At 46.9% G+C, this 18,107-nt stretch overlaps 1 protein-coding gene and 1 non-coding gene across 3 annotated transcripts in view; one reads left to right on the forward strand and one right to left on the reverse strand.

Annotated features, from left to right (window-relative positions):
* Positions 1-297: 297 nt before the first annotated feature.
* SMYD1 (SET and MYND domain containing 1) overlaps positions 298-18,107 on the reverse strand; it is a 35,879-nt gene continuing 18,069 nt past the window's right edge. Inside the window, exons 3-10 of one of the 2 annotated variants that reach the window (XM_035001102.1) lie at positions 16,069-16,282; positions 15,015-15,145; positions 12,931-12,969; positions 10,863-11,052; positions 4,147-4,239; positions 2,424-2,587; positions 1,229-1,397; positions 298-500 (exon numbers count right to left, since the gene is read on the reverse strand). In XM_035001102.1, the coding sequence (XP_034856993.1) occupies positions 342-500; positions 1,229-1,397; positions 2,424-2,587; positions 4,147-4,239; positions 10,863-11,052; positions 12,931-12,969; positions 15,015-15,145; positions 16,069-16,282 (1,159 nt within the window). In that variant the 3' untranslated portion in view covers positions 298-341. The remainder of the gene's footprint in view (positions 501-1,228; positions 1,398-2,423; positions 2,588-4,146; positions 4,240-10,862; positions 11,053-12,930; positions 12,970-15,014; positions 15,146-16,068; positions 16,283-18,107) is intronic. The other variant, XM_035001103.1, reaches the window with a different exon arrangement.
* LOC118008355 lies at positions 5,904-6,099 on the forward strand. The gene has a single exon (XR_004678670.1). It is a non-coding gene; the product is annotated as a U2 spliceosomal RNA (small nuclear RNA).

Raw genomic sequence — 18,107 nt, forward strand, 5'->3', positions numbered from 1 at the left:
CATACCAGACATATGCCTGCCACTGCACCCCCCTATATAGTTTACCATTGTATTTATTATACTGTGCTTTAATTGTTTACATTTTGCCTCCCCAGCTACATTTGAAACTTCTTTATCCCTAGGGCCTTCCACCCAGTAAATATTTGTAGGATAAGATGGGCTAGCCTGGGCTGGGATAGAGTTCAATTGGGAATTGAACTAAGTTTAAATGAACCAAAATGAACTGAGGAATACAGAACAGTACATTCCCAGAGCAACAAGAGTGAACATTATTCTGCCTTCCTCATCAAGGGTCTTCCCAGTTCCCCAGCCACGGTGCCCCTCCTCCACCAGACAGGTCCTCATTGCTTCTTATGGAACAGAGCCGGGGCTGGCTCATTGCTGGGCTCGGCCATGACCTGCATGGGCTGGTTGCTGAGGGCGGCCTCGCGCATCTTGTGGTACATGAACTCGTTCTGGCGGAACATGTGCAGCTCCATCTCCGTCTGCACCCGCATGGCCTGTGGGACACAGACACACCATAAACAGTGATGACAGGCTTAATATACTAGGCATAAAGTTAGTCTTCTCAGACATTTTATGGCACCAAAGTCTGTCCTCTTTCCCTGTACCATACTGCCCTGAGGACAGTCCTTTGGACCCTGTCACCCTCAAAAAACCCAGCTCTTCAAAGCACAAAGGAAACCAGCAATTATTAAGAGCATGCCATTTGCTAGGCACTGTGCTGAGGGCTTTTCGCACATTAACTCACAGAACCCTTATTACAACCCTATCCCTTTTCTCCATTTTACTGATGAGGAGACTGAGGCCCATACATTCCATGTTTGCGCTCACACAGCTGAAAAGTGGTGACACTGGAGTTTAATCCCAGCAGTCTGACTCCAGAGCCTGTGCTCCCCAGTTCCACTCTAGGCAGCACGTTTTCCAATGTACGTGGCTGCACGCACACTGCTGGGTAGGCTTTCTCCATCCACGCTTGGAGCATCTCGGGCTTCAAACCTCAACTTTGCCATCCGCTCTCTATGTGACTATGGCCAGGCTAAGCCCTTCCAGGGGCCTCAGTTTGCTCAGATGTAAAACAAGGGAAGTGGACTAAAGCATTTCTGAATTCCCTTCTGGTCCAGTGGGCAATCTATGGACTTTCCAAAAGCAGAGTCCAGAACCCAGCTCCCATCTGTAGAGAGAGCTCAGACCAGAAAAGAAGGCCCAGCCCTGACATGCTACTTGCCTCTAAGTCCTTGGTGATTGGGTGGGAGGGTCCGTGTGTCACCAAGAGAATGGCATAGGCTCTGCAGATCATCCCGTGCCCCACCTCAATGTTACCAGCATGCCAGTTGGTCAGGCCTGCCCGCATCACGGCCATGCCCAGTTGGGCATTGTTGGGGTGGTAGAGCTTCCTGTGGGGACACAGCAAGTAACTGTCACAGATAATCCCAACCTTCCTTATATCTGCACAGCATTTGACAACTTACCAAGTACCCTCATTGACTTGGTCCATCTGCTCTCCCACCAGTGCCATGAGGTATCTGCAGCCCGTGGAGCAGGGACTGAGCCACAGAGAAGGGGAAGAGTTACCAAACACCCCACATGGTGAGGCTGTGGGAGCTGAGACTGCCCTGGGCCACAAAGCCAAGTCCTCATGGGCAAAAGAGTCAGGACTCCACGAGAGAACAGGAAGTGGGGAGCTCTCGGGGACACCCCAGCCCTCTTCCTGGAAAGCAGTTCAGGGGAATAAAAAGAACTTGAATGTCCTTCTTGGGACAGAACTGTAGTCTCACCTCCTTGGCACCCTCCTAACAGAGCTTCCTTTTAGCATATTGTACTAATTTTCCTGGCTTTTGTTTATGAGTAACATTCTCTCAGAAAAATGGAACCTGCTTGTGCCAACTTACTCATTTGGCTAAAGATACAAAGTCACATCCAACGTGGACATGGAAGGCAAGAGAAGACATTGGCAGAGGGAAGGCAAGGGCTTTGCATTTTATAATTTGTAAGCAAGGATGGCTAACACCTCATTCATTCATTCATTCATTCATTCATTTTTAAATAAAAGAAAAGGTTGCTTGTGCTGACTGCTGGGGGGGAAACTTCTCCAAGCACTTAAAAAATCAGGCGGGACTTAGCCTTAAGAAAACCAAAAGCAGGAGATGCCGCCCATGTGATAGAGGAGCTGGAGGATTTGGGAAAGACCAGGGATGACAGATAGGTTTCATCTCGGGTACCAGCCCTGATGATGTGGTCATTACTCCTCGGAGCACCGTGGTAAAAAGGCTCAGTGGTAAAGATAAAAAGGACCGCGATCGATTACTGATGCCTGCTGCGGGTTACAGGAGGGGGACGTAGCAACGTGCGTGCCGTCTACATGCCAGCCCTGAAACAGACACATGCCAGGGCACTTTCTGAGACCCAGCATTGCTACCTACATATAGCCATCCACCATCCTCCTGGCGTAGTACGAGGCCTCCTCAAAGGCCTGGAGGTAGGAGAGGACCTCGGAAACAGTGCTCAGCATCCGCAGCGTGTAGAGGTTGGTGTCAGCAAACACTGGCTCCTGCTTCTGCAGGCACTCCCGGCATAATTTCACAACCTGGAGGAGACATGGGCCCTGTCCATTACCACTGCACTCACGTAGGGGAGCGTCACCACGACACTGGACACTCATTCTTTTAAGGTTGAGGACATTGCTGACGGGGTGGAAAAGCACGGGTTTGTAATCAGAAAAGCAAAACGGTCCTATTTGGCTGCAGAGTAGGGATGAAGAGGGTACCGGTGGGAGACGTGGCTGGCAGGGCAACGTGCAAAGTGAGGTGTTCTCATCGTCAGTAGGTGGCAGAGAGTTAGAAAGGGAGAGACTGACTGACTGACTGGTTCTCACAACCATACGATGACATAGGTACTACTAATATTCCCATTTTGCCAGATAAGGAAACTGAAGCACAGAGAGCGTAAGGACTTTGCCAAAGTCACACAGGTAGTAAAACATGGAGCAAGAATTCAAACTAAGCAGTTGTGCTTTATCTTAACCACCATTCCTGGGATTCTCCACTCTGGCCGGGCTCTGGAATTACTCGGAGACCTTTTTAAAAACCGCGTTGTCTGGGCCCTAGCCCAGACCAAGTGAAACCAAATATCTGGGGGAGGGACCCTGGCATCTGTACCTGGGTGGTCCTTACGCACAGTGAGGTTGGACAATCATTCCCCGAGGGAAGTGTACAAGATGAGCTGTCAGAGAGGGAGGCTCCCAGGAGGCTGGGAGTCCCGCCAGGAGGATGTCGCATTGGTTCCGGTAAGGAATAAGTTTTGTGCTGGTCACCCCACTAAGGGCTCAAAAATGTGCAACGAATGAGTAAATGAGGAGGATGAAGATAAAGGAAAAGCAGATAGAAACGAACACAAACTAATCTCCCACACTGCCATGCCTTGGTGGCTTCCAAACCCAGCTACATGCCTGAGATGTTTAAAGAGCTTGGATTCACAGTCTGTTGCAGATTGGATGAATCACATCTGAGGGGGTGAGACAGAGGACTGTGCATTTCCAGCAAGCTGCCCAGGTGAATTTGATGCAAATGCTCTGCAGATCAGTGTTTGGCGGGGGGTCTCAACTTTGGGTGCCTGTTGAGATCACTTGAAAGTTTTAATTAAAAGTCCCGACATCTGGGCTCCACCCCAGGAGATTTTGGATGAAATTGTCCTGGGTCGGCATCTGAGCATCAGGATTTTTCAACGATTCTAGTGTACAGCCAGTTGATAATTCCTGCTGCTTTGAGAGCCAGGGCTGAATGCTCAGTAGAGACTGAAAACTGCAGCCAGGACATACACTCAATTACGAAAAAGCAAGCAATCCACTGCCATCTCCATTGCTCCACCTCTGATGCCAACCTGAGATATCACAGATCCCCCGGGGACATTTGTCAGGCTGCCTGTGCTCTCCCCAGACCCAGCTTCAGTAGGCTGAACAATCACTGAGAACACACCTCTAAGAGGCACTAAAGGCAAGAAGAGTCACAGTCCAAACCAATGGACATCCTCCAGAAAAACAACCTGCTCGATAGCCTCCCCATCTCCACCCCACCCCCATTTCCCCCCCTTGCCAGAGAACCATTCTGTTCTCTTCCCCTACCCATCCCTATAAAAATGAATTCTTACCTCATGGTACAGACCCTCAGAGCGAGCCCTGTCAATTTTTTCCAGTGTATCCTTGGAGAATTGTATCATCTCCTTTACCACTTCCTGAGATGGCTGGGAAAGAGAGGGATGCTGAGTTAGACACCTCTTCACGAAGCAACCAACTGCATCTCTGAATAGCCGCCATCTTTGACATTCAGTGTCGTGCAAGATTGATGCCTTCCTCATTCTGAATGCTTCACCTCCGTACATGCTGCTCCAGATCCCTATAGCTTTTGCAGCTCCCTCATCAAGCTTCTGACTCAGGTGCATTTTCCACTGACCAAGCCCTGGAGCCTTGCTGCCAGCCGGTCATTCCCCACCTTGTGCTCATGCCTGGGTTTTGGGAGCCCAGGGCAGAATCTGACCTTGATCTCTGTGGTATTTTCTTTGGTATTTTGGATTTTTATTCTATCACCCAAAATAGTTTCCATTGTTCCTCATTACTTCAAGTCAACCACATATTGCACAGGTATGCCCTTGCGTTTTAGTCTTTGCTCAACTCACTGATTTTTTTTTTTTAAGATTTTATTTATTTATTCATAAGAGATAGAGAGAGGCAGAGGGAGAAGCAGGATCCCCACTGAGCAGGGAGCCCAATGAGGGACTCGATCCCAGGACCCTGGGATCATGACCTGAGCTGAAGGCAGAAGCTTAACCATCTGAGCCACCCAGGCGCCCACAACTCACTGATTTAAATACTGACCAGCACAGGGCTGAGGACAGAAGCTTAAAGCTTGACCCAAAAAAATCCCTTCCCAGCTTGCCATTGGAGTTCATTAAAGAGGGGACTTGTGGCTTGGGCATTTAAATCCTTTCAAAGTATCTTAGCATCCAGTTCCTATTTCTTTGTCTTGACCACGTGATATCATGCGAGAGTTTGTCAGCTGTCTCTGTGAAATTTGAATTCATTAGGCTTACAGTGTTTGCCTGAGCAGTCTAGTGCTCTTTTTTCTTTTTTAAGATTTAATTATTTATTTGAGGGGGGGAGGGGAAGAGGCAGAGTGAGTCATAAACAGACTCTGCACTGAGCACAGAGCCCAGTGCAGGGCTTGATCTCATGACCCTGGGATCCTGACCTGAGCCAAAACCAAGAGTCAGACATTTAACCAACTGCACCACCCAGGTACCCCTTTAGTGATCTTTTTTTTTTTTTTGATTTTTTTTTTATTTATTTTTGCGAGAGAGAGAGAGTGCAAGTGCACGAGCAGGGTGAGGGGCAGAGGGAGAAGCAGACTCCCTGCTGTTCAAGGAGTCTGATGTGGGACTCGATCCCAGGACCCTGGGATCATAACCTGGGCTGAAGTCAGACGCTTAATGGACTGAGCCACCCAGGTGCCCCTCTAGTGATCTTATTTTTAAAGAATGAAGCTTTGATTATTTCAGGGAAAGAGGTACCTTAATTAAAAAGCCCATAAGGGAATCATAATTTTGAAGAAAAAGTGCCAAAGTTCTCAATGTCCAAAGACAAAGTTTACTTGCTTGTGCTCATCCATATCAGAAACTCTTTTCTAGAATTAACTTTTTTTCTTTTTTCTTTTGCTTAGGCAAATCTGATAAAACTTTCTTCCAAAATGAAAATAACTTAATTATTTATTTGGACCATAAAACTTATACATGGAAACTAAAAAAATAAAACATATGAAAAAAGCATGGAATAAAAATAGAAATCCCTAGAATCCACCCAAAGATGAACACAGCATTTTGAGGAACATTTTCCAATGCATATATACAGGAATATCGCTTCTCGGCCTTTTGGCTAAGATCAAGTGTAGCATATATACAGGAATAATATTTAAAATATTTAACAAGTGGCACAGGAAAGGCACTGACCAGTCAGAACAGACACTGACCATAAACAGCAAGCATGTCGATCACGGCCTTCTCGGTATGTACTGGCTGAACTGCATTCCCATAGGCGTGCACATGCACGTGTGTATAGGCCAAGAGCACTAAATATCTCTTCTAACTGGAAGAGGACCACATCTCTGTCTATGGTCTGTTCTTTCACTTAGTAGGTATGGATATTTTCCCATACCAATATCAAAATATATCACCACTTTTAATAATTGTAGCAGTTTCCACTGTATAAAGCCAGAATAAGTTATTTAACCAGGTCTCCAGTTTTCCAAACTTTTCACTATAAGGAATTGAGTTCAGTGGCTCCATTTAGATTTGCTGCTTACATTGTTTTGTGAGGTCACCTTCACTAAACTACCAAAAAGTAACAGGAGGATGGGCATTCGTTCCCTTAAAAACATACTCCCTTAATAGATGGAGATCGGGATCTTCCCCTCAGTCTGGCAGCTGTCCTGAGCCAGTTCTGCAGTGTCCACCTTGCAGTATGAGAGGCCCCTGGCCAGGACAGCTTGCTTCTGGGTTAGGATCTCCTAAAGGAACGGGCTTTCTATTTACGCTTCTACCCACCTCACTTACTTTGGCTTCTGTGGAGTTCTTGACTATCCCCACAACTTTGACTATCCTCATTTCCTTCTGTATCTGGCCTCTGCACATCTACCTATACTTGCCACATTGCCTGACTCCAACCATTGATGCATCCACCACTGCTATGACTTCTGCTCACAGGCCTCACTCCTGACCTCACCTTTGTCTTGATCTTTGATATGGCTGAGATTTCTGGCTTCTGGCTATCTTCTAGCCCCAGAGTACTACTTAGCCTTCTGTTAACTTGGACCTTGTCTTGGTTCCAGACAAGTCATTTAAGTGCATATTCATTTTCCCAAACTCATTTGAATCAAGCTCATAAGTAAGAGGGGGTCCGTGTCTCACCTGGTTGTACAGAGTTCTATAACTGCTAGTCCAGAGGTGTACCAGTAGTCTGCCAAACCTAGATTCTTGGTGTCATCCATAGCTTGCTGCCCAAACAGTGGTTCATAAAATCAATCTAGTTTATGCCCACTAGTCTCTAATCTACTGTAAGTTCCATCATCTTTAAAACTCAAAATTCTTAGTGAATCTTCTGGAGTAATCAATAGCTTGCAGGGTAGAGTTGGAGAATACCAAGTGGTCAGGATGTTAATAAAAAGTCTTGTTCAATTTGATGTTGTAAGGAAGAGTGTTACTTCAAGCTTTGGAAGTGAATCAAATTTTTTCAAGGAGGCAACTGCCAAGATTCTCAAAGCAACCTGGCTAGAAGGTTGTTAATTACATGTGCAACATGTGATAAAGCTATTCTGAGAAAGGAAATGGGGCTGTTCCACTTGGCTCCACTTTTCAGAGTAAAGGCAGGAGGAAAGCATGATCTGCAGATAGGATTTAAGGAACCCTACAGAGAGAGACTCCCCTCCTAGAAGCACAAAGTAAATAGACAACCAGGAGGAAAAGAGTGAGGAGCTGGAGCAGGGGGAAATGCCAGTGGAGAAGGAGCCAGAGGAAGGCTAGAGGGGGAAGGGGAGGAGTCCGCAGAAGGGGAGGAGCCACTGAGGGAGAGGAACTAGAAGAGGAAGAGCAGAGCAAAAGAAGGACGCTGGTTCCCCAAACTTGAAAAACTAGTGCCTTCTTATCGTGAAAACCAGGGGTGAGGGCTGGGGAGAGACAAAAAGAAAAACCTAAGCAACCTAAACAAGGAGGCTCCAAAGCCACAGTTGAGGGGAATGTTCTACATTTTGGTGTTATTTTCTCATTTTTTAAATATTTGGTTTTGATTTTTCTCCAGGTTACCGTATACATTTAACTTTGGAAGGGAGAAAAGAGTCTGGTCTCTTAACAAAAAATTAAGTAGTGGTGGGAGCAAGTTACGAAACAAATACTCAGGGCCACATATCAGGAAGGAAGACTGGCTGGCTTGCAGATAAAACACACATTATCCCACGGGTTCTAGAAGGTCAGGGTAAGGGTGGACACAGGAGCTAATTCTTTTCTGTAGCTCCTATGGTACTGTGCTTGGTGCCCTGCACATACATGCCAATATACAACGGCAGAATACAGAACCTTTGACTTTGTGAAAAGAAGGGTGTTCCTACAAAAAACCCGTATTAGGGGCGCCTGGGTGGCTCAGTCAGATAAGCCTCTGCCTTCAGCTCAGGTCATGATCCCGGGGTCCTGGGATTGAGCCCACCCCACACATTGGGCTCCCTGCTCAGTGGGGAGTCTGCTTCTCTCTCTCCCTCTGCCCCTACCCCCCGCTCATGCACAGGCTCTCGCACTCTCGCTGTCTCAAATAAATAAGTAAAATCTTAAAAAAAAAAAAAAATAATAATAATCCATGGGTCCCAACTCCTTTGTATCCTATCTGGAAAGGGTGACTCTCAACTTGTCCACACCAAGCATCACTGATCTATTGCTTATAGCCTTCTCCTCTTCCTTCTGTCTGTATCAAGCCTGACTATGCTTACACAGGCATATGTGTGCATGAATCTGTGTGTGTGTGTCCCTTTTATTTTTTATAAATGGCAGCATACACAGTGTTATGGGTTGAATTGCATTCTCCCAAAATTCGTATGTTAAGTCCTAACCCCCAGCACCTCAGGATGCACCTTATTGGAAATAGGTCACTGCAGACTTAATTAGTTAAGATGAGGTCATAACGGAGTAGGGTGGGTCCTTAATCCAATATGACTAGTGTCCCTCTAAAAAGAATACCAGGTGAAGAGAAAGAGACACACAATGTGAAGAGACACAGAGAGAAGACAGCCATCTGAAAGTCAAGGAGAGAGGTCGGAGCAGAGCCTCCCCTCACAGGCCCCAGAGGGAACCGACCCTGCCAACATCTTGATTTCAGACTGCCAAGCTCCAGAACTGGGAGAGAGCATATTTCTGCTGTCAGCCACCCACTCTGGGGTCCTGTGTTATGGCAGCCCTAGCGAACTAATACAGTGGCAATGTTTGGCTCTTAATTCTTTTCCCTTAAGAAATAGAGCTCATTCCATATTTGTACACAAAAATCTACCTCATTGGTTTTAGTGACTGCAAGGTAATTTAATTTAAATATTTCCCTATTGGTGGTTATTTAGGTTTCATTCAGTCATTGTTCTCAACAATGCTGCAATATATCTCTTTATATGCATACCTTTGTGCACATATGCAAGTAACTCTGCTGGGTAAATTCTTAGAAGTAGAATTGCTTGGGCAAAGAGTAAAAAATATTATATCTTAAGAATAAAAATAAGTTAGTGACAGGGCACCTGAATGGCTCAGTTGGTTAAGCGTCTGCCTCTGGCTCAGGTCATGATCCCGAGGTCCTGAGATCCAGCCCCATGTTGGGCTCCCTGCTCAGCACAGACGCTGCTTCTCCCTCTCCCTCTGCCCCTCTCCCCCACTTGTACTCTCTCCCTCTCTCTCTCAAATAAATAAAATATTAAAAAAAATAAGTTAGTGGCAAAAAAAAAAGAAGTCTAGAATAGCCAGAGGATGAACAAGAGAAATGAATCAAGTAAGGAAATAGTGTTATCTAAACATTAGCACTGATAGCATTGAGTAATGAATTAATCGAGAGTGGCCCCACCACCTGCTTGTAGTCTTTGCTCTAATCAGAGGCAAACTTCTGCCCATATGTACAATGCAGAAGTTAACTACATCAAGAAGCATATCTGTGTATCTGTTTATTAAATGTACTAGTGGACTGTGGATTATAGAGAAGGGCTCAGACAGCCTCCCAACAGGAGTCCAGCTCCTGGCTAAAAACCTATGTGTAATTTTTCAGACCTGACCACAGACAATTACAAAGGCTCTACCTGGCATGCCTGTGGGGGAAAGTGCCCTCCCTTCAGAGCCTGTTGGGAGGCCCAGTCAAGGACCCAGGTACCCTCTGCTGCTCATGTTCTTTGCACAGTTTCATTCCTAGCCAGGGGCCTTCATTCCTAGGCCTTACAGCGGAGGAGGAGGGAAACTTGAAGACACTCTTTCTCGCTCCAACACAGTACCCAGCACTTTTCCACTCCTAGCCCTTCCCCCACACCTTCTACCTTACCATAAAAGTGCTGGAGCCCTTTATTCTGAGCCCCCCTCACCAGTGAGAAGACCCCCCCACATCTGTGCTGATCCACCTGACCCTCCACCTGTGCACCTTTCCATGGGGGAAAATGGAACAGGAGGAGTCCAGTTTTAGCCTTTTGTTTATACCATTGCTGGTCTCTCTCCCAGCTTAGCTGAGCTTCTGACATCCCCCTCCAAAACCCTTCAGATGCTCAACGGTCTCACCATCAACCAGGCAACAGGCTACTCAGGAGTTAAGCATACAAACCAATCTCCACATTGCCCAATGTCCACATTACCCATTCAAGGGGACTAGGAATATCTTGGTGATAACCAGGCCACTAATCCCTTTGCCCATCTGGTCTCAATAAATGAAATTCTCAGCATTACTTAACCAGCAAAAGGGCAAAGAGAGGAACTAAAATTTACTCGGTGCCTACCCTATATGCCACTCCCTTTACAGATATTATTTTGTTCAATCCTCTTAACAACCCCTTCTGGTGGGTGCTATCATTCTTATTTTACAGAGGAGAAAACTGAGCAACTTCCCAGTGCAGACTCCTGGCAAGGGGTGGCTCTAGGACGCTAGCTGGGACCTGTTGTCAGTGCTCTGTCCATTACCCCATAGCATAGCACCTTTCCAACAGTTACAGGCTGGTTCTCCAGGAACTAGCAGCCAGGGTGCGCTGATTAGCGGTGACCTCCAGCCTCACTGGCTCCTGGAGAAGTGGATCGCCAACACCCCAGTAGCAGGGCGCGCGTACCTTTGGGTCATCTTTGACCCCCAGAAACAGGTCATCCTTTAGCTTTTTTTGGCAGTGCTCACATGTGCAGTCAAAGTAGTACTGCTTCTTCAGCTGCTTCTTGCGCTCTTCGCTGACATTAAGGAAGTCGATATAAGACACTGTCAGCTCCTCTCCTTCTGAAATCTTGCCCAGGGCCCGGAGCTCAATCCTGGAGAGGGTAAAGGAAAGAGGAAGTCAAATCCAGGGTCATCAGAGTGGGGTTTCTGCTCTTCAAGGTCTCTAGGAGTTGAGTCTCAAAGACAGCTTCCACTAACACTCTGAGAAAACTCCCATTCCCCCCCACCAAAAAAAGGGGAAATGTGACCTAAAGGACAGTTTTCTGGATAATTCTGTTCTACTCATAGTAACAATCAAATCGGCTCCATTTAGTTAACTCCTCTGAAATCCAATTAAAGAGATTCCAGGTAGAGGGCTGGACCTGGTCACAAGGCCGTACCTAGCTTCCATGCCTGCAATTATCCCTGTACAGTTTGGCTACTGATGGCCTGCAACAAAGGGGATCAACCTCCCCATTTCACAAGGGAAGGCATTGCCACCCAGAGATGGGAAGGAACTTCCCCTGAGGTCCCACGGCACTTTGGCAACAGTCAAGATCAGAAATCAAGTGCCATGCATGCTTCACCTCACCATACCACTCTCCCTGGATAGTCCTCAGTTTGCCTCCCGGGTCTGCCATGTGCAGGAAAGGAGATACACCAAAGCCCTTGATTTTAGAGCTCTGCCAGTATTCTAAATAGTTCCATGTGGCCAATTCCTGGGCCAGTGTTGAGTGTGGATCTCTGATGTCTGGTCCTGGTGGGGTAAGTCAGCAGTTCTGCCCCCACCAACCCCTTCTCCAGGCACGGCTCCATTGTGGTATTCAATGGTGATTCAGTACCAGCTGAGTTAGGATTTCTAGCAGCTTTGCTTCCCATCATGATTCAGGCAATTCTTGCAAGGTTTCAGAATATCTCAAATTATTTCAATCGTGTTAAGAGAATTTTCAAAACCAAATTGATTTAATGTCACTCAAACACGAAAATACGCATGCCCCATTTTACCTAACTCGGAACTGGGGATCAGGGGATGAATAGTGACCACCACTCCATTCTGCCTCTTCCATCTCTAACGCCCTGCAATTCTAGAGTTCAGCTAATTGAGCCACACATGGACAATTTATTTAAGCATTCCTTGGAGAGATGAGAAATGCAGCCCAGAGCCACAGAGACTTAGAACAAGGAAGGTCCCTAGAGATGCTCTCATCTTGACCTTTGCTTTATAGATGTGGAACCAAATGCCCAGGGGATGATGGGAATCATCTAAAGTCACGTGCAATGCAGGCTAACACAGACTCCAATGCACCAACTACTCCTATCCCTGCCTTCCCAGAGCCCAAACTCCCACACAGAGCTTTGTTCTTAATCCAAAGAGCATTTCAAGTACTTTCAAACTAAACCTGAGAAAAAGACCCATCTGGGGCCATTTATTTGTCATTAAGAGAAGTCAAAGCAAAATCTAACCCAAGCCACTAATTCACAATTGGCCAGAAGCAGTAAACAGAATAGTGTGAATAAATATTTATCAAAAATATCACAGTTACGGGTGCTATTTTCAGAAGCCAGTCTGGGTGGGAAGTTGGGGTTTATAAACAAACACAGTCCTTTAGTAGGTCAATAACATCAGCAGTCCTCATTTTATGATAAGCAGGACTTTGAGAGACAATGTGGGATTTGCTAAGGTGACGTGGACTAGAAAGAATCGTCATGCTTTGGGGTTGGGGGAGTGAGAGAAATAAGGTGTGAAAGATGGGGAAGAAAAGAAGCAAAGGAAAGCAAAGGCACAGCAGGGAGTGGGTGGGTGAGGAACAAAATGATTCATATATATGCATTTAAAATACAGCATTCAGCAAAGATGAGACTCTGGGGATGCAGGAGGACATTACAGCCAGAGAGCAGCCACGGAGTCCCAGGAAGGGATGGCCCCAGCAAACCGGGCAAGTGAGGAAGATGGGTCAGGGGAGCAGGGATGCTTGCAAAGACTGACCCACCTCATCTGGGTATGAAACATGGATTTCACTGCCTCATGACTGAAAGACAAAACAGACACCCGAATGGAAATCATTACCACTGGCCACTCCAGTACAGCTAGCAAGGGGGCACAGCATCCCAGCTGACGCAATCAAAGTTTTGGCCATCACAACCACCTTTATATCCCAGCCCCTTCCAGCTGGGCTCACTTGACAAGATGCAGCCTGGTATAGTGGAAAGTACACTGGCTTTGGAATGAGAAGTTCTGGGCTCAAAGGTCCTCAGCCTTTCCTGGGCTCAGTGTTCTCAACTGTAACCTGGTAATGGGATTGCCATGAGACAGTGCATTTAAAAGTAGGTGCCAAAAAATGTAATGGGATGCTATTGTTATCTCACTCAGAAGCATCTTGGCCGAATAAGTGTTGCCTCTTTGATGTCTATCTTGGAGGCTGTGTGAACTGTGTGTGGAGATTGGTTAGGTCACACAGGTCGTATATAAAATTTGTTGGGGTTAGAATTGGGTTCTTTCCACTATGGCAGGCAGCCAGGCTGTGACTGCAAAGTCACCTCTTGCACAACAGCCAAGAAGCCAGGTAAAATGTGGCTGCTCAAAATTAGTGGGTGCAAAGAAGCCAGAGCAGACACCAGAAATGATCTGAAGAAAGGGCTCCCAGGTTCCTGTGGCTGTCACATGCAGTGACAAGGGGAGGCCTGGGTCACCACTGCTTGGGGGAGTGGCATCCTGAAAGACCAGCCCCATATGTGGCTAAATTTGATCCTCGGCAACCAGGCTAACCTGGGACAATAGCCCCTCTGAGGAGGATTCCATGAGGTTTAGGAAGGGAACTGCAAATGCTGGGGGAAAATTATCATTTGGATTCCAAATAGACTTTCTCACTTGCTCAAGAGCTTGATGTCTTACAGGCCCTTCCTTCCAGAAATAGGAAGGAAAAGGGGAATAAGAGTCCCTGCTAGATTGGGGTTTAGGCTTGATTCCTGACTGAGAACCAGAAACCATTGTCTCTGGTTTTCAGGAAGTTTTGGGGGGGAAACCTGCCCATTGTTGATGGCTCAGAGATGACTTGCATCTGTCATGAAAGCTTGTCTCGTCTCTAAGAGCAAAATAAGTAATATTGCTTAGGTCTTGTTCCTCCAAATCCCCCCATCCCTGAGCCATGGACAACAAGGGTCTCTTCCTGTTTGCTGACTTCTCCACTGATGCCCACCCCCAAGACACATTCTTTGTCCTTCTGTCCCCTGATCTGTGCCTTTGGAGTGGTGGGTCAGGGGCACTGGCTTCTAAAGGGCTTCATCACTCAGTGTCCTTTGCTGTCTGGCTTCTGGTTGGAGTTTGGCCAATGGGAGGAGATCAGAAAGTGGGAAGAGAGAGACGTTGGGATATTCAGTCTCCTGGCTCCCTCTCTGCCTCACCATGGATCCAGCAGTGGCTGCTTTCTCTACCAGTACAGCCAAGTTATTGGGTGGGGGGTGAAGAAAGGAACCTCTCCCATGGCTGCAGCTCTCACCAGGTGCAGGAACAGTACACCTGCACCTCTAGGTCTAGAGGCGGTAATGATTTCATACTATTGCTAGACTCTGGACATCTCACCATTCCTTGTTAGTTTCTTAAACTCTACCCTTACTTCTGTAGATTGTCCTGTTATTAAATTCTCTCTGGGTAAACTCTGAGTGTGCCTTCTGATTTCTGCTGAGACCTTGACTAATATATGCTCCTGCCAAGCAGCTTTGCAGCTGATGCTGTTCTGCAATGACCTCTAGATAGATAATCCCAGGCTTCAAGCTTTAAAACAGTAGTCAGAGGTTTACCTAACATATCTAGGCAGACTCCAGAAACATGCAAAGACTCAGAAATTATCCATGTGGAATTCTTTGCTATCTTCATCATTACCTTTCTCCCATCCACAATGATTCTACACTTGATCTTAGCCAAAAGGTCAAGAAGCAATCCACAATGATTCTAGAATGAAATTTCTATTTGCTGCCCAGTCAAAACCCATGCTAGTTCAGGTTCCATAGTTTGGTTTAGGTCAAGTGGAGAAAACACCATCCCCGTCACACCATCCCCAGTTAAAGACATACTCACTTGCCATTGTTAAATATGACGGTGCAGTTGGGCCAACAGTCGTGGTTCACCAAGCCCAGGTTGGGGAAGATGCCCACGCCCACTGCCTGCAGGCCTCTCTGGTCACTGAGCGTGAAGCCATTGCAGCTAATCTACCCAGAAGAAAAGATGAAAGAGTTAACACACATAGATCAGGGACAGAATACCATCCTGGCTGCTGAAAGTTCAAGAAAATGGAAGACTCAGTCTCATCCTGGGGATGCTTAGAGAGTCTCCTATTCTCCAGGTCACTCCAAAGGACCCTCAAGATAAGCACCCTGGGAGAGTACCATACTTGCTAAAATGAAAGCCACCTTGCAAGTTTAGGGTAGCTGTATTCTACAAAGGCCGAAGATAGAATTGTTGGTTCTGAGAAGTCTCCCCCTTTTCCTGTATCTGGGTCTCACATGAGTCTTCCCCAGTCTCTATCTTGGTTCCTCTCTCTGCCCTGCTCTGCCTTACGCAGTGGGTCTGTGTGTGTAGGGGTGGGGGTGTTACGTGGCCTGAGCCTGCTGATCCACTAGGCTCCTACCCCCACCTCTTGGACTCTTATGGCTACAAGAGGTCTGGCTTTGCTACGCCGAGGCAGCACTCTCCCTGATGTCCACAGCCCATGGCTCCAGGCTCTCCATTATCCTGCCCACCAGATCTGGGAAAAGGAATGGTCTTACTTCCAAAGTGACTGGTGGGCAACAAGGGAAGGTGATTGGGTCTTTGCTTTCGATATGGACAGGAGAACAAGTAGAAAGTGTAGATAAACAAGAAGGTAAATTTCTATCCAAATCTACCATTTGGAGATAACAAATAGTTTGTGTGTGGGATGCCAGCTTCCAAGAGGGAGGGAATGACTTCCTAGTAAGCACAGCCAGAAAAACAGAAAGGCGATGAAAGTTCTTTACTTTAGGCCTCTGTTCCCTCTAATCCTTCTCTCAGCCTCCCCTCCCACTCCCCCTGGCAGCCTCTGAACACGTCTTGGCTGACAAATCCCAGCTGCCCCCTGCACTCCCCCACCCCGCCACATCATGAGGAACCATACCACGCCGAAGATGTGCGAGATGTACTGCATGCTGAACTGCTGGCTCTGGGGCGGCCAGTACTGCAAGAAAGTGTCCATGTCCACCCGCAGCTCCTTTTGCTCCTCCTCCCCAAAGTGCTCCACGTGGTTCTGCAGGTCATCCACAGCGACCAGGCAGCCCTCTGTGAGCCCGGTGCCCTCTCTCTCCACCCGCCACATGATGCGGGCAGCCAGCCTGTGGACAGGGGCAGGGTTAGGGATGCCCTGGCGCATTCATTCATTCAACAGACACTTACTGAGTACCTACTGCATGCCAGGCTATGTTGAACTATACAGACGGAATTTCTTTTATCATGGAGCTTTTTATAGTAGGGGAGACCTAAGTTAAAAATTTAAGCTAGTGTTAAGTGCTATGCAGAGAATAAAATAGGGTAACATGATAGAGAGTGGCTGGGGGAGGGGAAGCCAAGGTGATCAGGGGAGGTGACACGGAAGAGGAGCACTTGAGTTGAAAATGGAATGAACAGAAGGAGCGGGCTCTGTGTAGATGGGAAAGGAGCAGTGAGTACAAAGACCCTGAAGAAGGAATGAGCTTGGCACAATGGAGAAACAGCAAGAAGGCCAAGGTGGCTGGAGTATAGGGAGTTGAGGAGAAGAGAGCAAATAAAGGCGGAGAGGTGGGCAGGAACCAGGTCACATGGGGTCTATGAGACCATGAAAGGGGTTTAGGGACACTGAAGTGTGGCAGCCTAGGTCTCTCCTGATAGTATGGCTAACTGATATGGTCACTGGAGAAGGAGTCTAACAACCTGGGTTCAAGTCCGTTTCCAGTTACTATGTGACTCTGGGTAATTCATTTGAACCTCCCTGAACTTAGCCCCAAGAGAGATAATACACATCCCCTGATGTGGTATTTGGAAGACAAAGTAATGGATGTCCACATGTGTGTGAACTTATAGTCTTAGTGATTAGAGAAAGAGGTGGGAAAGATAATCTAGGTGGGGAAATAGTATGAGCAAAGGCTCGGAGGCAGCCAGAGCCTGGGCATATGCAGGAAGCAGGGAGGGGCTGGCCTGGCTGGGGTACAGGGCTCTGGAGGAGGAGTGGAGGCAAGGTGGGACAGGAGGGAGCCCTGGAGAGCACAGGGCATTGAGTGTGAGATAGGGGTGCACTTCACCTTGAGGACAATGAGGGTCCCCTTGTTAATTGTTAGGCAGCCCAGGCCCACAAGATGAAGCCTATGATTGAGGTACATTTTGGGAACTCTCAGCTACTCATTGAATGCATACTGGCCAGGCACCTGTAAGGGGCTTGTGGCCTAAGGCAAATCCAGTCCTTGAGGGACCCCCTTGGCAAAGAACAGGCCCATTTCTCCTCTTGTTTGGGTCACAGAGTCATTTCTGCAAAGATGCCCTGCTGGGGATCCCAGGTGCTTGGGAACCAAGTTATCCCCACATGGAGCTCAGGATAGCACTGGAGAAAATAAGGCTTGGGTAAGGTTTCTGTTACCTCTAAATATTAGGGAAATGGTCACAAAACTTAGAGGGTAAAGACAAATGGGAAAAAGATTTCAACTTAGTATCAGAAGAAACTATGAAGTGGGACTATGCAGATAAAGCTAGTGAGCTCCCCATCATGGAAGGTAACATTTACTCTGGGCTTTAAAGACTAAGTAGGATAGTGAAGGGCTATATGCACTCCCATGTTTACTGCAGCATGATTCATAAGAGCCAAGATATGGAAACAACCTAAGTGTCCATCAATGGATGAAAGGATAAAAAAGATGCAGTAAACATACATAATGGCATATTATTCAGCCATGAGAACGAAGAAAATCCTGCCACTTAAGACAGCATGGATGGACCTTGAGGGCATTATGCTAAGTGAAACAAACCAGACACAGACAAAAACTGCATGGTATCTGCTATATATGGTATCTTAGAAAGAGAGATAGAGAGAAAGAAAGAAAGAAAGAGAAAGAAAAGAAAGAAAGAAAGAAAGAAAGAAAGAAAGAAAGAAAGAAAGAAAGAAAGAAAGAAAGAAAGAAAGAAAGAAAGAAA

Source organism: Mirounga leonina, unplaced genomic scaffold, assembly GCF_011800145.1.
Source record: "Mirounga leonina isolate KUSES-001 unplaced genomic scaffold, KU_Mleo_1.0 Mir_125, whole genome shotgun sequence".
Classification (NCBI taxonomy): domain Eukaryota; kingdom Metazoa; phylum Chordata; class Mammalia; order Carnivora; family Phocidae; genus Mirounga; species Mirounga leonina.